Source organism: Oryzias latipes, chromosome 14 (assembly GCF_002234675.1).
Source record: "Oryzias latipes chromosome 14, ASM223467v1".
NCBI lineage: Eukaryota > Metazoa > Chordata > Actinopteri > Beloniformes > Adrianichthyidae > Oryzias > Oryzias latipes.
Window position 1 is genome coordinate 14,149,773 of NC_019872.2, and position 17,409 is coordinate 14,167,181.

Here is a 17,409-nt window from a genome sequence, read left to right on the forward strand (position 1 = left end):
TTTATAAGACCCCTCTAAACCTTTCACAATTTCAAATCACTACAACAGATTTTCATTTTTTTCCAGTGTACTTTACTACTTTTAAGTACAACTTTTAATGTCATTTATGTGCTACAAATGCAATGTTTCTTGAAAAGGTGATATTCTGCACACTTTTTCACCTTTTTATTATTTTTCTTTTTCTTTTTTTCAGGATTAAATTAAAATTCAGGCAGGAAACAATCCGTCTAAAACTTCCTGTTGAAAAAAATGGTAAAGTAGCTCAGGCACAGTATATAAATGATTTTGTTGGACTAAATTATGTAGCAGTTTTCCTCAGTATGGTGTGGGTGTTGATGGGAAAAAAAAGTTTTCACTTCAAGAGAGAACTGTGTTGCAATACACTAGGCAAACATCATTTGGGTATGTTTTAATAAAATATAAACTTCTACAAAGTATCATGCAAAGAAAAAAACAATTGTGAATATTAGTCCAAGAGTACAAAAAGCAGGTTACAATATTTCAAAAGTCAGATTTTCCAGACTAAGTCTTTTAACAATTTCTTGCTGACTGAATGCATTTTTGGTGACACAACAGATGTGTCGGAGAGCGTGTTCCTGCTTGGCTGCTTCACCAAAGTCTCCTTCACTTGTTGGAATTTCAAAAAGAATAGAGCTCCAGATCAGATGTTAAGCAGCACTCAGTGAGATTTGCAGCAGTTATGTGCTGTTCCTTCAAATCACCAGCAAGGTAACCCATCCACGAGAATGAGACCTATGAAAGCTCGAGGCACTCTGCTAGACGCTAGACAAAGTAGTCTGTGCACCAGTTTGCTCTCCAGGTTAATCTTATTTCTCATTCAGAAGTGTCTCTAGTGCATAGGATTCCTTGCTCTGTTTTACAGTCTTCACTGCTATATTCCTAAAAAGAACGTCCCCAATTTTTTTGGAGGGTTTGATTGTTGACCTGCTATTTGTACTTTAGGATAAACGATTTTCTTGATAAAATTTTTTTTAAAAAAAGGGTAAAAATAAATAACCAGTCACCAAGTAAGTTCCCCCAAAAAGGAAGATATATTGAGTCAGTACAATTTGACTCTAGCTTAGGTTAAAATTTGTTAAAAATGAAAAAGAAGAAAAGAAAACAATTTTGTTTATTCTTGACACAGACTTTCAGCAATGTGGTAGTAAAACGTACAGGACTTCTGTTGGAGGTTGTTTTAAACCAACATTAAACCCAAAAACATTCAAATGTACAACATCCTCACATCTTTATACGTGAAATGATGAAAATATTATTATTCTAAAAAACATCCAATTTCCTTTACCAATTTGTCAGGAGCTATCTATTTTTTCAGAAAATGTTAAAACAATTTACCAGTTTTATTTTGAGATTGCGAAGTAAAAAAAAAAGTGGTTTTGTTGTACAAAAAATGTCATAATTAAAAGATTTTATTTTAAATATCTATTTTGTGTCATTTATTCATTTACACCTGGAATGAATAAGTTTAAAGCTCATTAGTCTAAAAAATTTCAAGTTATTTAAAAGTTTCATGTTAAGAACCCCTTAATCTGACACGACAATCTTCTTATTTAAAAAAGCTCATGTCAGCTTCAAAACCTAAATATACCAGTTGATTTGACTAAATTGCAAAGACTTATGAGAGATCAAACATTACAGGTAAATAAGGCAAATTAACAACCAAAGGCACCTAACTTTATTAGTCTGTACGCAGGTCGATGGTAAAAACGATCGTGCACAACCAGAGACTTAAGGACTAGAATGATAGCAGATCAGTCACATATTGTATTAATTCTAAACTGGAGTGAAAAAGTCTGCTTTGAATTGAAAATAAATGTACCTTTCTAATGAAAAATCTTCAGATTACTAATACTTCCAAAAAATGGCACCAAAAACATCTAGTTTGTGCAGTTCCTGGTTCAATTCCTAAGGTTAACTGATGCATATTTCGAATGGGGTACCAATCGCTTAAGTAACAGCTTTATACATGTAAGAACAAATAGAACAGGATTTTTTAAATGACCATTTTAACATTTCAAAAATAGTTTAAGCAACTATGAACTCGGTATGACCTAAGGTATGTCAGCCACATCTAAGGTTTACTGGTAATGTTAACAGGAAGTATCTGCCAAAAAAAACAACCATGTTTCAAAAACAGAAATTCAAATGACCACAGGTGATGACTTATGTATGCAAAAGATTATCTGAACACAAGGAAACAGATTGGTAAGATGAACAGAAAACCACATTGGATGTCACTACTGACATCCCAGAAAACTCTGACGGTTTATAAAGAAGGCTTAGACTTTATCTCCACTCCATTTGCGCTAAACGACAGCCTTCAGATTTCTTTATTAGATATTAACCTTTAATTATTGTGTACATTTCAGAGCCAAATGAAGAGAAATATGTTTTGAGTAAATTTCTGATAGACTAAAGGAGCAGGAATAAAACTATTCATTTAAAAAAAAAAAACTTTAAAGCTTTCTTTCATTAGGATATGAAAATGTTTCACAGCTAACTTCAGCAAATACATTAAAAAATCCTTTTGGTCACTGAGCTTTTCTGCTTGACCACTTCACCTCTGAGGCTTACCAACGTCCACAGTAACATTCACATAAAGAGGCAACCTTTCAATTGATAAAGTCTTATATGAGCAGCTGTTGAGTCCATCTGTTCTCCACACTTGAGGTGTTCGTGCTAACAATTTCATTCTGGAAAACAAACAAAAAGGAATATTTTCAAAGAAAGTCATAATAATTATACATCTGTTAAAAAATCTCCAATAATACAAATACATTTCTACTTAAATTTTCGTTAACATAAGTTTGTAGAATCTTTGAGGTACCTGATTACTTTGAAGCACAATTGGAGTGAAAGTAAATTCAGAAATACAATGCAGTGGGGCAAAAAGGTATTTTGACAGACACTGATTCTGCTAATTGTCCCACTGATCAAGATGAGAAAGGTCTATTGTCTGTATTTGTATGGGGAAAATCAGAAGTGTTTGATCAATACCAAATGTTGTATTGCTACTGTGTAATGTAACCCTGGATTCAATAAGGAGGAGTAGTCAAATGTTTCCTGTAGGTCCTCTCCAGTTATGAACATATTTTGGTCCATTCTTCCATGCAGATCTTCTAAAGAGCTGGGATGTTTTGGGGCTGTCGGGCTGGAAAACAGACTTACAACTCCCTCCACAGATTCTCTATTGAACTGACATCCAGAGACTGGCTAGGCCCCTTCAGAACTTTGAAAGGCTTTTAACGATGTCTCTCCATTGTTGCCCACATGATGTGTTTGGGGTCATTGTCCTGCTAAAAGATCCAGTCATGTTTCATCCTTAATGATTTCATCAGTGAGAACATTGAGAGCATCCTCAGTGCTCTCATTGATGAAAGGAGGTTTTTTCACCCCCAATATCCATCCATCCATCCATCCATCCATCCATCCATCCATCCATCCATCCATCCATCCATCCATCCATCCATCCATCCATCCATCCATCCACTTAACTCGATATATCCCCTTCAGGGTCACAAGGTTGCTGGAGCTTGTCCCGGCTACTGTTGGGCAAAGGCGGGGTACACCTTTGGGTTATATCTCTCTTCACGTCATTGACCAGTTTCCCTGTGTAATTTTAGCTGTTTCGCCATTATTCAAGATCATTTGTTGTATCCACCAGGTGAGATCTTGACTAAAGCTCCAGGTGGAGGAAGACTGTCAGTGGTAGTGTATGTCCTCCATTTTTTAATATTTGCTCCACCAAATGATCTCTTCTTTTCAAGCTTCTTGCATATTACAGATTTCATTTGTTCCCGTCTCGTTCAGGGGTAAAATCTTGTCCCTTGTGTCCTTAGACAGCTCATGGTCTTGATCATGGTGGAGAGGATGCAGTCTGACTGTTTAGAGGGGTGTGGACAGGTGTCTTGTACACAGATAACCAGTTCAAACAGGTTCAATTAATACAGGAATGGAGGATAGAAGAGCTTCTTAAAGAAGTAAAAGGTCTGTAAGGGACAGAATTCTTGCTTTGTTTGTAGGAGAAAATCATTTTCCGAACCATTATGATTTTTTTAATCATACAATGTGATTTCCTGCACTATTTTTTGACATTTTGTCTCTCACAGTTGAAGTGTCTCTATGATGAACATTCAGACCTCTCTCCTCTTTTAAGTGGGACAACTTGCAGAATCAGTGACTGACAAATACTTTTGCTGCCCTGTAAATACCTGGCAGACAATGAATGAAACTTGTCATTTGTTAACATGACTAACACACTGATCTCCAACAGACAAGCTGTCAATAAACTGAGAATAATTGTTTATGTCTGCAAGTTTATTAAATCTGCAAAAAACTCTAGGATGTAGAGGAGAGAAAATCTCCTAATTCTGTAGCCGCAGAGATTGTACATTTATTTTCCATTAAAAAAGGAGAAAACGAACATTAGTATATGACTCTTTGCAAGATTCATATTCCTCCTTAGTTGGCAGGAGAGCAGCGGTTGGGGGAACCAGCAGTTTCCTGCAGTACATTGTGTTTCAGTGTCCTGTTGGTTATTTTTTTCCAGTGCATTCTTTCATGTTGTGTTCTCTTTGATTTCACTGGAACTGTGTTAGTCAAAAAATTCCATAATATTAAAACAGTTAGACTTGCTTGGTGAGTCTTATTTAGACCTGCCAGCAGCATGACACGTGATGCTGTAGTAGACACGTGATGCTGTAGTATCGCGAGAGCCGACGAGAGGAGTGTGGTGAGTTTACTTGGCGGCGCGTAAGTTGTGAACAAACATTTTTGATTTATTTTACTACACCGCCATATTTAAATAATCCAGAAAGTTAAAAAATAAAAAAATCTGAAAAAGTTTGTCAAGCATTTGCCAGCCTGGATGACCTGGAGGACCTGGAGGATCTGGAGAATTACATCGACGAGTGTTTCAATACCTGCCTCATGAAGAAATCCAACACCGCCACTCCGTCCACCAAACGCAACCGTCCCGAAGACTCCCCGGGGGCTGCCTCCTCCCCAGGCAGCAACATGAGTGATATCCTGGATTCAATTGATAAAAGGCTCTCCAGCCTTGATTGCCGTTTAAATCTGCTGGAGATCCTCCATAAGGAATTCCAGGGTCTGCGAGAGTCTCTGGAGTTCAGCCAACAGCAGGTGCAGGAGCTCGCAGCGGAGAACCAGGCCCTCAGAGAGACCGTCAAGATCATGGCCAACGACACCGCCCGTCTCTCTGAGGAAAACCGATCCATCAAAGAAACCCTCCTGGATCTTCAGGCGAGGAGCATGAGGGACAATCTAGTGTTCGCAGGGATTCCAGAAGAGGCAGGAGAAGTCCCGGAGAACATTGTTAAGTCCTTTATAGAGGTCCACCTGAAACTCCCCAAGGAAGAAGTCCAGAAGATCTCCTTCCACAGGGTTCACCGGCTCGGAGGAAAGAGGCCGGACAATCAGCGTCCCCGTCCTATTGTTGCTAAATTTGAACATTATAAACAAAAAATGCAGGTAAAAAGCAGAGGGCGAGAGCTAAAAGACACACATTATAGCGTGAATGATCAGTTTCCAGGCGAGATCCTCCGCCGGCGGAAAATCCTCTTCCCGCTGAGGAGGAAGCACCTGTCTGCTGGAGCACGCGCGGTGGTTGCTGTTGATAAACTTTTTGTGAATGGTAAGCTGTTCCGGGACCCAGAGGTAACACCCTGGCTGTGCTGAAGGCTTTCAGAGGCGCACTGACATCTGCGCTGCCCAGAAGAAACCCGCAAACTTATTTAACTAGGAAATAATCGGATCATCAATAATCCACACCTCTCAGGAAAAGTGTTTTTTCTTTCTCTCACATTCATGTTTCTGTTGTTGTTTCGTTGTTTTTGTTTTTTGTTCTTTCTCTTTTCCTCTCTCTTTTCTCTTGTCCCCCCCCCTTCCCATTTCCTCATATGTGAATCAGGTAAAGTCAACGCAACCACGGTAAGTATTTATTTATGCACGGAACGGGCGCGCGCGCATACTAGCGCGCATAAGAGCATGCACACGCGATCCCGCACACACACGTTGATAAACTGCAAAAAGCTCACTTAGGCTCACACAGGACGCACGCAACATGCAGCTCACAGCCAAGACACGTTCACCCACAACGCACAGCGCTTGTCAGTGTAGCAGAAACGCACAGCGTGCACGCGCACACGGACGGGCACACGCACTATTTAGCCTTGCACTCTCCCAGTTAGAACAGCTATGAACAGTCTTAACATCGTTAGCTGGAATGTGCACGGACTTGGTTCTGGGCCAAAGAGACTGAAAGTGTTAAATCACCTGAATGATCTTAAAGCAGATATAGCTCTGCTGCAGGAGACCCATTTATCTTTATCAGCTGGTCAACTCCTGTGCTGTTCCCAGTATCCAGCTATGTATTCTGCCAGTTTCAACTCCAAACAAAGAGGGGTTGCAGTTTTGATTAATAAAAATGTTACATTTACTCATAAGGATACAGTTACTGACCCAGAAGGCAGATTTGTAATCATTAATATATCCAGTCAGAATAAGGACTATTGCATCGCCAGCATCTATGGCCCTAATGTTGACGACTCTTCCTTCTTTCACAGATTCTTCACCTCACTCTCAGCTCACTCTGACTCCACAATCATTATAGGAGGAGACGTCAACCTGGTTTTGGACCCTGAACTTGACAGACTCAGCACAGCAGCAAATCAGCGTACATGGCAGTCTGCAAGTATTCTAAAGCAGTACATGAATGATCTGGGTCTCTGCGACGCGTGGCGCTCATGTCATCCAAGCACTAAGGGGTTCACCTTTTTTTCTCCAGCTCATCATTCACACTCTCGTTTAGATTATTTATTAGTCAGTAATTCCCTTTTGAAAGAAATTAAAAGTTCCAACATTCATCCAATTATTATCAGTGACCATGCACCAGTTTCTGTTACTATTTCAAGGGAAGTACCCAGACCCTCGGGTTCAACCTGGAGGTTTAATACATCTCTGTTAAAAGACCAGGAATTTATTGAATTCTTTAAAAAAGAGTGGGCAACCTTCTTAGAATTCAACAATACTTCTGAAATATCACCAAGTATTCTTTGGGAAGCAGCAAAAGCAGTCATGAGAGGGAAAATCATCTCTTATTCAACGCATAAAAAACGCAAAGAGAAAGCAGATTTATTAGAATTAGAAAATAAAATCAAAACTCTGGAGACTGCTTATGCTGCTTCTGCACAGGAACACATACTGGGAGATCTGAAAAATTTAAAGCTGCAGTTAAATGACATCATCAATAAACAAACACAATTCCAGATACAAAGGCTTCGACTGGAAAGATACGAAAACTCAAATAAATCTGGCAAATTTCTAGCTAATCAGCTTAAAATTAATAAAGAAAAATCAACAATCACTTCTATTATGGACCAAACAGGGAATGTCACCCATGACCCGGTAAAAATTAATAATGCGTTTAAAGACTTTTATCAAAACTTATACACTCCACAGATCAATCCATCAGAACAAAGAATCAACTCATTTCTCAACAATATAAACCTGCCCAAGTTAAACGAAGATCAAACCACAAATTTAGACTCTCCGCTCTCGCTGTCTGAGCTTCATGAAGCTCTGTTACTTATGCCTAACAGCAAAGCACCAGGACCCGACGGCTTTCCTGCAGAGTTTTATAAGGAATTCTGGGAACAACTGGCACCAACGTTTTATAAAACGGTAAAATTTATCAATGAAAGCCAATCTCTACCACCTAACATGAACTCTGCCAACATTATCCTTCTTCTAAAACCAGACAAAGACCCCACGAGTCCTTCAAGCTATCGCCCCATTTCTTTAATTAATGCAGATGTAAAAATTATCTGCAAAGCACTAGCACAGAGAATAGAAAAAGTCACTCCTCACATAATTGACTTTGATCAAACTGGATTCATCAAAGGCAGACACTCGGATGATAATGTCCGCAGACTCGTTAACATAATAGACTTTGCCACCATCAAAAACCAGGAAATGACTATACTATCACTGGATGCTGAAAAAGCCTTTGATAGAGTAAACTGGAAGTTCCTCATTGCTGCCCTCCATAAGTTTGGGTTTGGAGAATCATTCATCAATTGGATCAAAATATTATATCACAACCCCAATGCATCAGTTAGAACTAATAAACAGACTTCCAACAGGTTTTTTCTTGGAAGAGGAACTAGACAGGGTTGCCCACTCTCCCCCTCTCTTTTTGCAATATTTATCGAGCCTCTAGCTGCAGCAATAAGACAGAATGAGAGTATTAAAGGAATTAAAACCAAACACAGCCATCATAAAATTAGTCTCTATGCAGATGACATATTACTGTTTTTAAGTAATATACATTCTGTAAATGAAACGGCAACAATCATTAATGAATTCTCTTCTATATCAGACTATTCCATTAATTGGAATAAATCTGTTTTATTACCACTGAACAGTAATGCGGAGCAAGGACTCACAATACCAGTTAAAACAGGAAATATCAAATATCTAGGTATTTATTTTTCCCCCAAAATATCAGAACTGGTGCAGCTAAACTACACCCCATTACTGAAAAACATACAGGACGATCTAACACGCTGGACCAACCTGCCTCTGTCCCTTATGGGCAAGGTAGCCACGGTAAAAATGAAAATCTTACCCAAAGTTAATTATCTCTTCTCAATGATTCCCACACAACCGCCATTAAAATGGTTCAAAACATTAGACTCATCCATATCAAGCTTTCTATGGAACAATAAACCTGCAAGAATTAGTCTAAAAACTTTAAAATCTGCAAAAAGCTGTGGAGGATTAGAATTACCTAACTTCCACAATTACTTTCTTGCAAATAGATTACAATATATCCTAAAATGGTTAAAAAATAATCCAGAAACTAACTCATGGTTAGACTTGGAACAGGCGTTATGTGGAAAGATCAACCTGTCAGATCTTCCATTTATTAGCCAAATAGTTAAAAAACAGGATTGTTTCAAAAGTATTAATATAAATGCCACTTTAACAGCCTGGTGGGAATTTCTCAAAATATCAAAATCATCAATTCAACCGTGCAAAATGACACCCATCTGGAACAACCCAGACATCCTCATAAACAAAAAAATTATCCACTTCCCAGCTTGGCAAGCAGGGGGCATAAAACAACTAGAGCACATAATTATTGATAGAAGATTCATAACTCCCCAGGAACTTCAAGACAAACATGGAATATATAACTTCTTGGAATATCAGCAACTTAAATCAATTATTACTAAAAAGTTTAAATACAGAGACAACGATTTAAAGCTACCAGATGTAGTTACCACTCTGATCAATTTCTCAATGAATAAAACTCTCTCCAAAATATACAAACTTTTATGCAATTTAGATAACAATATTTCACTTCCGACAACAAAATGGGATGCGGATTTAAGCATCAGCACAGATGAAAGTTTTTGGTCAGAACTTTGTCTAAACACCTTTAAAATGACAAAAAGTCCAAATCTGCAGCTAATCCATTTCAAAACTCTTCACAGAATTTACTACACTGGACAGAGGATGTTCAAGATGGGTCTCAGTAACTCAGACATTTGTCAGCACTGTGACAGTAATCTACCCGACAATTACATGCATGCACTATGGTTCTGCACGCCTGTCCAGGCTCTCTGGCAGCAGGTATGTGCCGATTTATCAGTCTGGCTTAAGGTTCCAATCACAGCTTCACCGTCACTTTGTGTGCTTGGTGACATGAGTGCCATCGATGTAGAAGGAGGATTAGCATCTATCATTTTCATAACTCTTTGCATTGCTAAAAAAACTATTTTAATAAATTGGAAAAGCAAAAAAAATATAAATATAAGTCAACACAGAAATCTGCTGCTTGATCATATCAGCTTGGAAAAAATGTCAGCCCAAAGTTCAAGTAACTTCGAAAGAATTCGGTCTCTCTGGTCTCCCATAGCTAACTCCGTGACTTAGGGGGTGGGGGGGGCCTGGTCGTCGCTGCTCCTTGCCCTTCTGCCGTGGGCTGGGGTGGGGGTCGGGGCCTCCGGTGCCTGGCGGGGGTTGTTGGGGGCTCCGTTGGTCGGGGGATCGGGTCCGGCGCCTGGGTGGGGCGGGCTGGGGCGCTGCGTGGTCCTTTGGGCTTGGGTGTGGGGGTGCGTGGTGGGGGGGTGGGGTGGTGGTCTGGCCTGGCTTGGGGGGGTGGTCCCTTTGCCTGTGCTGGGGGGGGTCGGCGGGGGGCGCTGCTCGGGGGGGGGGGCCCAGCGGCACTGGATGGGCTTCCCATCTACGCCTGGGGCTGGGATCGGCCCTTCCCTGGCTCTGGGGCGGGACGGGACAACCCTCTTGGGGCCCCCGGTCGCTCTGGGTGTCCTCCGCTTCGGCTGCGGGGTCTGGGGGTGGGGTGGGGTGGGGGGTCTTGTCGGCCCTGACCTGTGGGGGGGCATTCTGGGGGGGGGGGGGGGTCCACTATTGGTACGGGGCAGGGGGGTTTGACGGGTCGGGGTCTCCGCTGAGGCCATCGGCGGTTTCCCCGGCCGGTTGGCTGCCTCGGTCCCGTCGAGGCCTGACCAGAGCTCTTCTAGGGCCGGCGTTTGGGGGTGGGGGCCTGGGCTTGCTCCGGGGGGGGCCGGCGCTTTCTGGCTCCTCTCTCTCTGTGTGGGGGGGGTGGTGCTGGGCCTGGGGTGTCGGCGCCTCCGGGGGTGGGGCCCCTGGGCTGGGTGGGCCTGGCCCCCTTGCTGGGGGGGGGGCGGGGGACAGCTGTTTGACCACCGGGGGACAGTCTATCAGCTGTCCCCAACTTACCCCCTTCCTCATATAACCTCATAATAGGGTGAGGGGGTGGGGGGCTTAGCCTGCGATGAGCCTTGGGGGGGGGTTTACTAGGCAGTGGCCCCCCTCCTATGGTTGCCGTATGGAGTGGGCCCCCCCTCTTTCGGTTTTATTTGCACCTTAGACATGTAGGGCCCTTGGTAGGGGGGGTGCTTGGACATCACTGCCAGCAAGCAGCGGATGTCCTCCTGGCACCCTACCCGCCAATTTTAACCGCACCTTAGACATTTAGGGCCCCTTGGTGGGGAGGGTGAGGGGACGTCACTGTGAGTAATCAGGAGATGTCCCCTTAGTGCCCTACCCGCCAATTTTAACTGCACCCCCCTTAGTACACACACCCCTCCCCCCTCAATATATACATCCCAACATAAACACACACACATGCACACACACACCATCTCAAACACACATACACGCACACACAATTTGCAAGGAAGGTGGGACCTGGGTCCATCTGTCCCCTGCCTCTTCCCTGGTGGGGGGTGCGGGCCCCCTTTGCAACGGTGGCCGTGTCCCCGGGGTGCCGGCTTCCTGGGCCCGGCGGTGCTCTCTCCCCGCGGGGGGGGAGTTCACATTACATCTGAGCCGGGGGTGTCTGGTTCCTGGGGGGCGGGTTCTGGTCCTTGCTCCTGAGTGCTGGGCCCCGCCAAATTTCCAACTGTGGCCGAGCCTGGTCGGGCCATATTTATAACACCCCTTGTGGGCCCTCTTTTTTTTCCCCGGGGTTCCCCCCTCCTGGGCGGGGGCGGCGGGCCCCCTGCCTCGCTCCTCCCTGGACCAACCGTGGGCCGGGCGGATGGTTGCCTGGAGTGCGGAGCGGGTCTCCCTTGGGGGGTCCTGGCTCGTACCTGGGGTTGGGGCGGGGGGATGCCCGGAACTCCTGGGTGGTGGTGGGGTGCTCGTTTGGGGCTGTGGGCGTCCTTCTCCGGTGGGGCTCTGCGTTGGGTTCTCCCGGCGCGGCGGGGGGGCTGCTCTCCTGGTTGGGCTGGGGCGGCGCTCTCTTTCCCTCCGTGCTTCCCTGGCCTCTGGCTCTGGGGGCCTTGCGGCGGCCCTGCTGGCCCTGGCCTGGGTGGCGGGCTTGGTCGCCCGGGCGGCGGTTGTTCCCTGCCGGTTCCCGTGTGGCGTTGGGGGGATTCCGGCTGCCGCTGCTGCTGCGGTGGGGGTCTTGGGGTGGGGATGGCTGGGCACTCTCCCTCCTTCTTTTCACGTTCCACCATCCATTTTAGAAGAACATAAAACCTCACCTGAGCACTGGTGTTAGCTCACCTTTGCACTAATAGCTTGCATGACTGAATGACTGAAATATTTCACACTAGCTGGTTATCAGGCATAAGTATGCGTGTGAACACTATCTGTTTTGTGTACATGTCGACAGGTGGACATTTTTGCAGCTAGCAGGTGTGTTTATAACATTTGAGTGTGTGTGTGGACAGGCCCCGCCCTTTTTGTACTGCATTTGAACCTTACCATAATGATTAACAACCAGTAAACTTGTTGCTGTATGCTGCTTCATGGTCTTATCCCCCTTCCCCTCCTATTATCACCCCCTACACCCCCCTCTCTCTAGCGTCCCTCTCTCTTCTTCCCCTCTTTCCTTTTCCGTCCGGTCCAACACCAAAGATTTTCAGACATGATTGAAATTAATAAAGTTTGGCCTCAATTACAAAAGGGGTTTATTCAGACATACCTTTGGTTTGTCAGAAGATTAATAACCCCTCTTGTTAAAGCAAAATATGTCCAACACAAGAGGCCCTCAGCTCTCGTCTGTCTGCCCAGCTGTTGGACAGGACAAGTTAAAAAAAAAAAAAAAAAAAAAAAAAAAAAAAAAAAAAAAAAAAAAAAAAAAAAAGACCTGCCAGCAGCATAAAAAAACGCTTCCGCTTTCCAGCTTATAATTGCAGCACTGCTTCATTCCTTCATAAGCCTGCCCTTGTTAATATTTCACATTAAAAGGAAGTAAAAAATAGACTTCAAAGAGGAAAAAAGTAATCTTCCACTCTTTATCTGCTTACCTGTCTTTATTTATCTGATTGCCGCTGTCGCGTTTATGAAACACCATGGTGTACCGCCCGACATCAGCAGGAGGCCTTAAGATTTCCATTCTCTGCAGCTGGACCCTGTGTGACCCAGAAGCAACCATCACAGAAGAAAATTAGGAGAAATTATCTTCCTTCACTTAAAAAAAAATGCAACAATGTATATCATAAAACCTCATGAAATCTGTCTCACCTGATGCGAAGGTCATCATCTTCTCCACCCCAACCCCAGTAAGTGTTTGAGAACCCATTCACCTTCAAGAACTGCTCTCTGGACAAAGCAGTGACCCCACCAAAGTAACCGCTGTACCGCAACCTGTGGAAGGACAGTTTCATGACACAAAAGCCACCGACTAAAATACCTCTGCTAACTGCTGAGGGAACAGACATAATAGTCTTAAATTTCTGGCGTGAAGAGTTTCACTTAGACTCACTTGTAACCCGTGGCATTCCTGCCAACCACCAAGTGTTTGGGGTGTTTGTCACACATGTATAGGTTGTGGTCATTTTCAGGAACCAAATCCACATCATGGAAGACAAAGCAGTCCCAGTTGAAGTCTTTTAAGGCCTCCAAGTACCCAATATTTAGTAACTTGGCTCGGTTAAAGGTCACATCACCGGTCTTTGTAAAACAGAAACGAACAAAACTCAAGTCAAACGCTGCAAGTGCAAATGTTTTATGGTCAAACTCTTTGTTCATTCATAAAAGCTTGGGGGTAAAAACAGTTTAAAAAAAACGAAAAGTTCAGATAAGCAAAACATTTTCATTTGAGAGAGAAAAACTGTTGGATTGTTTTTATTGCTCTAAGTTTAGTTTTGCCTCTAAATGATGGTGGCAACCATCAATCTTCTCTGTGGTAGACCTAGACACAATAATCAGCCTATGACTGAGCACAGCTGGACAAAGAGTGACCTAGCTCTTTGGTGCTAAAGTGTTAAGATTGAAGGAGCCCTTCTTCTCTTTCTCATGTATTTGTGGACCCCTAAGAGGGTTGATTAGTACAGGTGCTACTGGTCTTTTAGCTGTCCGTGCCCGTAGTACGTTGTGGAGAGGATGGCTGCATCTTAAGAGGAGCACAGGTGTGTCTTGCAGTTTTCTTGAGGCTCGTGCAGCCACCTCAAGAAAGGTCATAAAGACCAATGAGCTTTTTCCCCCTATGGAATCATAATAACCATGACTGTGACTCCGCCAAATTCAGAATTAATGTTGGAAGTATCTAATCAACACCCAGCTCCATTCTTCCAGCTATCTTTTATAAGCACATTTTGAATGAGGATCACAAAATGAACTACCATTTCCAGCTTAAATCCAAATTGCTGACGATGAATCAGTCAATAAACGAAGATTTACAAGGAGATAAAGAGAAATCCAAATGATATAGCTTCCACGTACTCATTAAGTGCCAAATGGTTCTCAAAACTAAAATATGCTTTAGTTGTATATAACATTTTTAGCTGACTGAAGACAAAAACGTTTTGAAATTACACAATGATTTCATTATTTGTTTTTACCCTATGCTTACATTATTTGAAATGCCCCGGTAGCAAATAGAGCGCCCAAACTTCTAAACTGCTCAATAACAGACAGACTATGCATGGGCGTAAACACACACCTGCTGGATAATGTAAATGGCATAGTGCAGTTGCTGCCGCTGAAGAAAGGAGTGCAGGTGATGCAGAAGGTAGAGGAGGTGCTTCTCTCGGTCGCGGTGAGGAATGAGGATCGCCACACTCTGTCTGGCTGTGCAGTTGGGGGGCTCATACTCTCCCCTGCTCACATCGGCGTTTTCCATCTCGACATCCTTTAGTTTCAGAGCTGGGTCGAAGGTCAGGTTCACAGAACCTTCTGCACAAATATTCCAAAATATATTCAGAATTATTAAACTTGCTTTTTTTTCTTTTTCAAATTGACATTTTTTAATTAAATGCCAGAACATGAAATAATCATCAGCAATTGCTTAATTAGAACTCTGACATCCACTTACTGAGTAATGGAGACGTCTCTGGGCATTGGATTTTCTGTGAAGGCTTTAAGAGGTCGGGTAATAAAGTCAGAAAGTCAACGTCATCTTTGAGTTTATATTTCCTGAGAGCGTATTCTAATAGGGTTGGAGGAACCACAGTGCGTTTGGAAGTCTCGCCAGAATAGGTTGCTATCCACGCCAGCACCATGAGCGAAACAATGAGCAGTGCGAAATATTTCCCTCTGCGTGAAACCATGCTGACAATCCCGTAGCAGCCCATGGCAATCTGGTTATGCTAAAGAAATAGTGATGGCCAGGAAAAGTACAGTCTATGAGGTTTAAGATTCTTCTTCTCTGATGTAACTTTTAGCAAAAATAGTCAGCGACAAATCATCCCATGGTGGTAAAACTGGACGATTTAGGACGAGTCAAGGTTTTTATGACCATTTTGAAAGATGGAGAACTTAGTGGGGCAAATCCATGGCTGGTTCCAAAAGTATTTTCAGCACCACCAGTATCCAAAAAACTGTAAATAAATATAGATAAAAAATGTGATTATTACCAAGAGATGACACAGCAGAATAACAATATTACTAACATTTAATAGCGTAAGACCACTGGAAAAAAATAGAGGTGTAACAATAATCAACTTAATCAATCCATTTATATTCCTACGATCCAACCAGATTGATCTGTCTGAGTAAAGTAGTTCATCGAATCGAATTGAATCAACCTATACCATCATAAAACATTTTAAATAAAATAAATCTGTTATAATCAATATTGAAAAATACTCTTTGGATTGAGTAAATTGGATCTTTTAAAATGAACCAATATCGACTAGGAATCGTATCGGCAATCACAAATTACTATAAAAATCACATCGTTCGTTGTTCAAATGAACTGTTGCAACCTACCAAACAAGGAGTCTTTATTCTTCTTTTTACCTGCAATTTCTATATAGCAGCAAAAGTCTGCAGCATTTTTTTATATTGCATTTATATTTTTTATGAGGACAATCAGCTCTCTTCTTTAGAAGTTTTTCACTTTGGTTTTTGTACATCTGACAGCATAAAACTGTTAAATACATTGTTTTTTAATAAACAACAAAACAAAAATATGTTGCCCTTAAAATGGCCCTTGGATTTAGTGTAAAATGTGCTGTTTTGTGCTGTTTCTGACGACATTGGATGATGAATTGATACTATTTCCAAATCCAGAACGACATAAATTTATTTAAGCAACAAGGATAACATTTTATAAATGTATAACAAACCAGACAAACAAAAATCATGTGTAACCCAAAGCAGCTCCATGAATGAACAATAGAAAGTGTGTTTAAAAGTTTTAACTTTGCCTTGCGCCTCCCTTGATCAACATCAGTTGAATCCTTCTTGTGAGTGCATCCTTAAAAGGTCCTGAAGTTGATTGAATGAGCACTAGAACAAATATCCCAATAGAATAAAAGCTTTCCATGACAGAAGGAGGTAATGGAAAGTGGCCTTTTTTTAGTGTCAACCCCATGAAACTCAACTGGCAGTGAAAGACGTGCCAAATGTGTAAATGGAGCTAGACGTATGAAGTTGTAACTTTCCTCTAAACGTTTTACTCGTGTTTATATGACCTCTGTCTGCTGCTTCTGGTTTTATCTGGTTAGCTGGATTCGCTCTGGTATCTATCTGTTGTCACCGCGACACTTCGCACATCATGTCAGATATAAACCTAAACCCCCCCAGATAAACCTGCGAGCAACCTGACAATAGATTAAACACCAAATCGCTATTAAATTGAACTGTGATGAGTCCGGTTACACAACAAAACTCCACTGTTATTAGCAACATTCAACCGCAGACATTACGACGGCTAAACAATATAGCAACAGACACATCACTAAACTACTACTAATTGCTTAGAGATAACATTACACTTACCTTTTCGGACTTACAGTTAGACCAAACTATGTCGTTTAAAGCCACCAAAACACGCGGTGTGTTCACCGACGATAGAATTTCCTTGGTTTTTAATTTCTTCTTCCTGCAATGTAGTTTATCACATACATGTCATGCGTGGACTTTAAAAAATGAGGTTGAGTGAGAACGCCAAAAAAATGTGAAGAACTGTTCCAGTTAACTCTGTCAATCTAAAAATACATTTTAGAACAGTTTCCGCTTCCCGTAAACCCAGATTTCTAATCTTTTGACGACAATAATAATAATAAATGTTTATTATGCAGTACTTAAATTGATGTACTTACGATAAGGTAGAGTCCGGTGTCGCTTTGATGGTGAAGGAGTATGTAACGGACAGGATGTGAGCTCAGGCTGCGCAGTCCCGTTTTACACACAGACTTCCGGTTGTTATTTTTCAAAACAAAAGCTGTTCACATTTGTTCTTTTATTCTTTTTTTTTTTTTAATCTACTCCCATGAAAATTGCGTTTTGTGTTTTTAACTTGTTGTTATAGCATTTTCTGATAATAAAGGACATATATTAAAGAAATTAAGCTCAAAATTACATTTCTGAGTGTTTCTTTTTCCAAATCATTGTGAATCAGGATGTGGCAGGCAGAGGGCC

At 42.1% G+C, this 17,409-nt stretch overlaps 1 protein-coding gene across 1 annotated transcript; it reads right to left on the reverse strand.

Moving 5' to 3' along the window:
- Positions 1–393: 393 nt before the first annotated feature.
- On the reverse strand, positions 394–17,196 carry b4galt4 (beta-1,4-galactosyltransferase 4). Its single transcript, XM_020708897.2, has 8 exons — positions 17,091–17,196; positions 16,768–16,870; positions 14,858–15,362; positions 14,486–14,718; positions 13,307–13,494; positions 13,066–13,188; positions 12,849–12,953; positions 394–2,714 (listed from the first exon to the last, which is right to left on the reverse strand). Exons 3-8 carry the CDS (start codon positions 15,114–15,116, stop codon positions 2,579–2,581), a joined length of 1,044 nt encoding a protein of 347 aa, XP_020564556.1. The 5' UTR covers positions 15,117–15,362; positions 16,768–16,870; positions 17,091–17,196; the 3' UTR covers positions 394–2,578.
- Positions 17,197–17,409: the final 213 nt, after the last annotated feature.

Excerpts from the sequence above, each read along its gene's own strand:
- b4galt4 (XM_020708897.2), bottom strand. The coding sequence starts at position 15,116 with ATGGGCTGCTACGGGATTGTCAGCATGGTTTCACGCAGAGGGAAATAT. Across the intron at positions 14,719-14,857 it reads AGAGACGTCTCCATTACTCA|AAGGTTCTGTGAACCTGACC; the intron begins GTAAGTGGATGT and ends ATATTTGTGCAG. Across the intron at positions 2,715-12,848 it reads AATCAGATAAATAAAGACAG|AATGAAATTGTTAGCACGAA; the intron begins GTAAGCAGATAA and ends TTTGTTTTCCAG.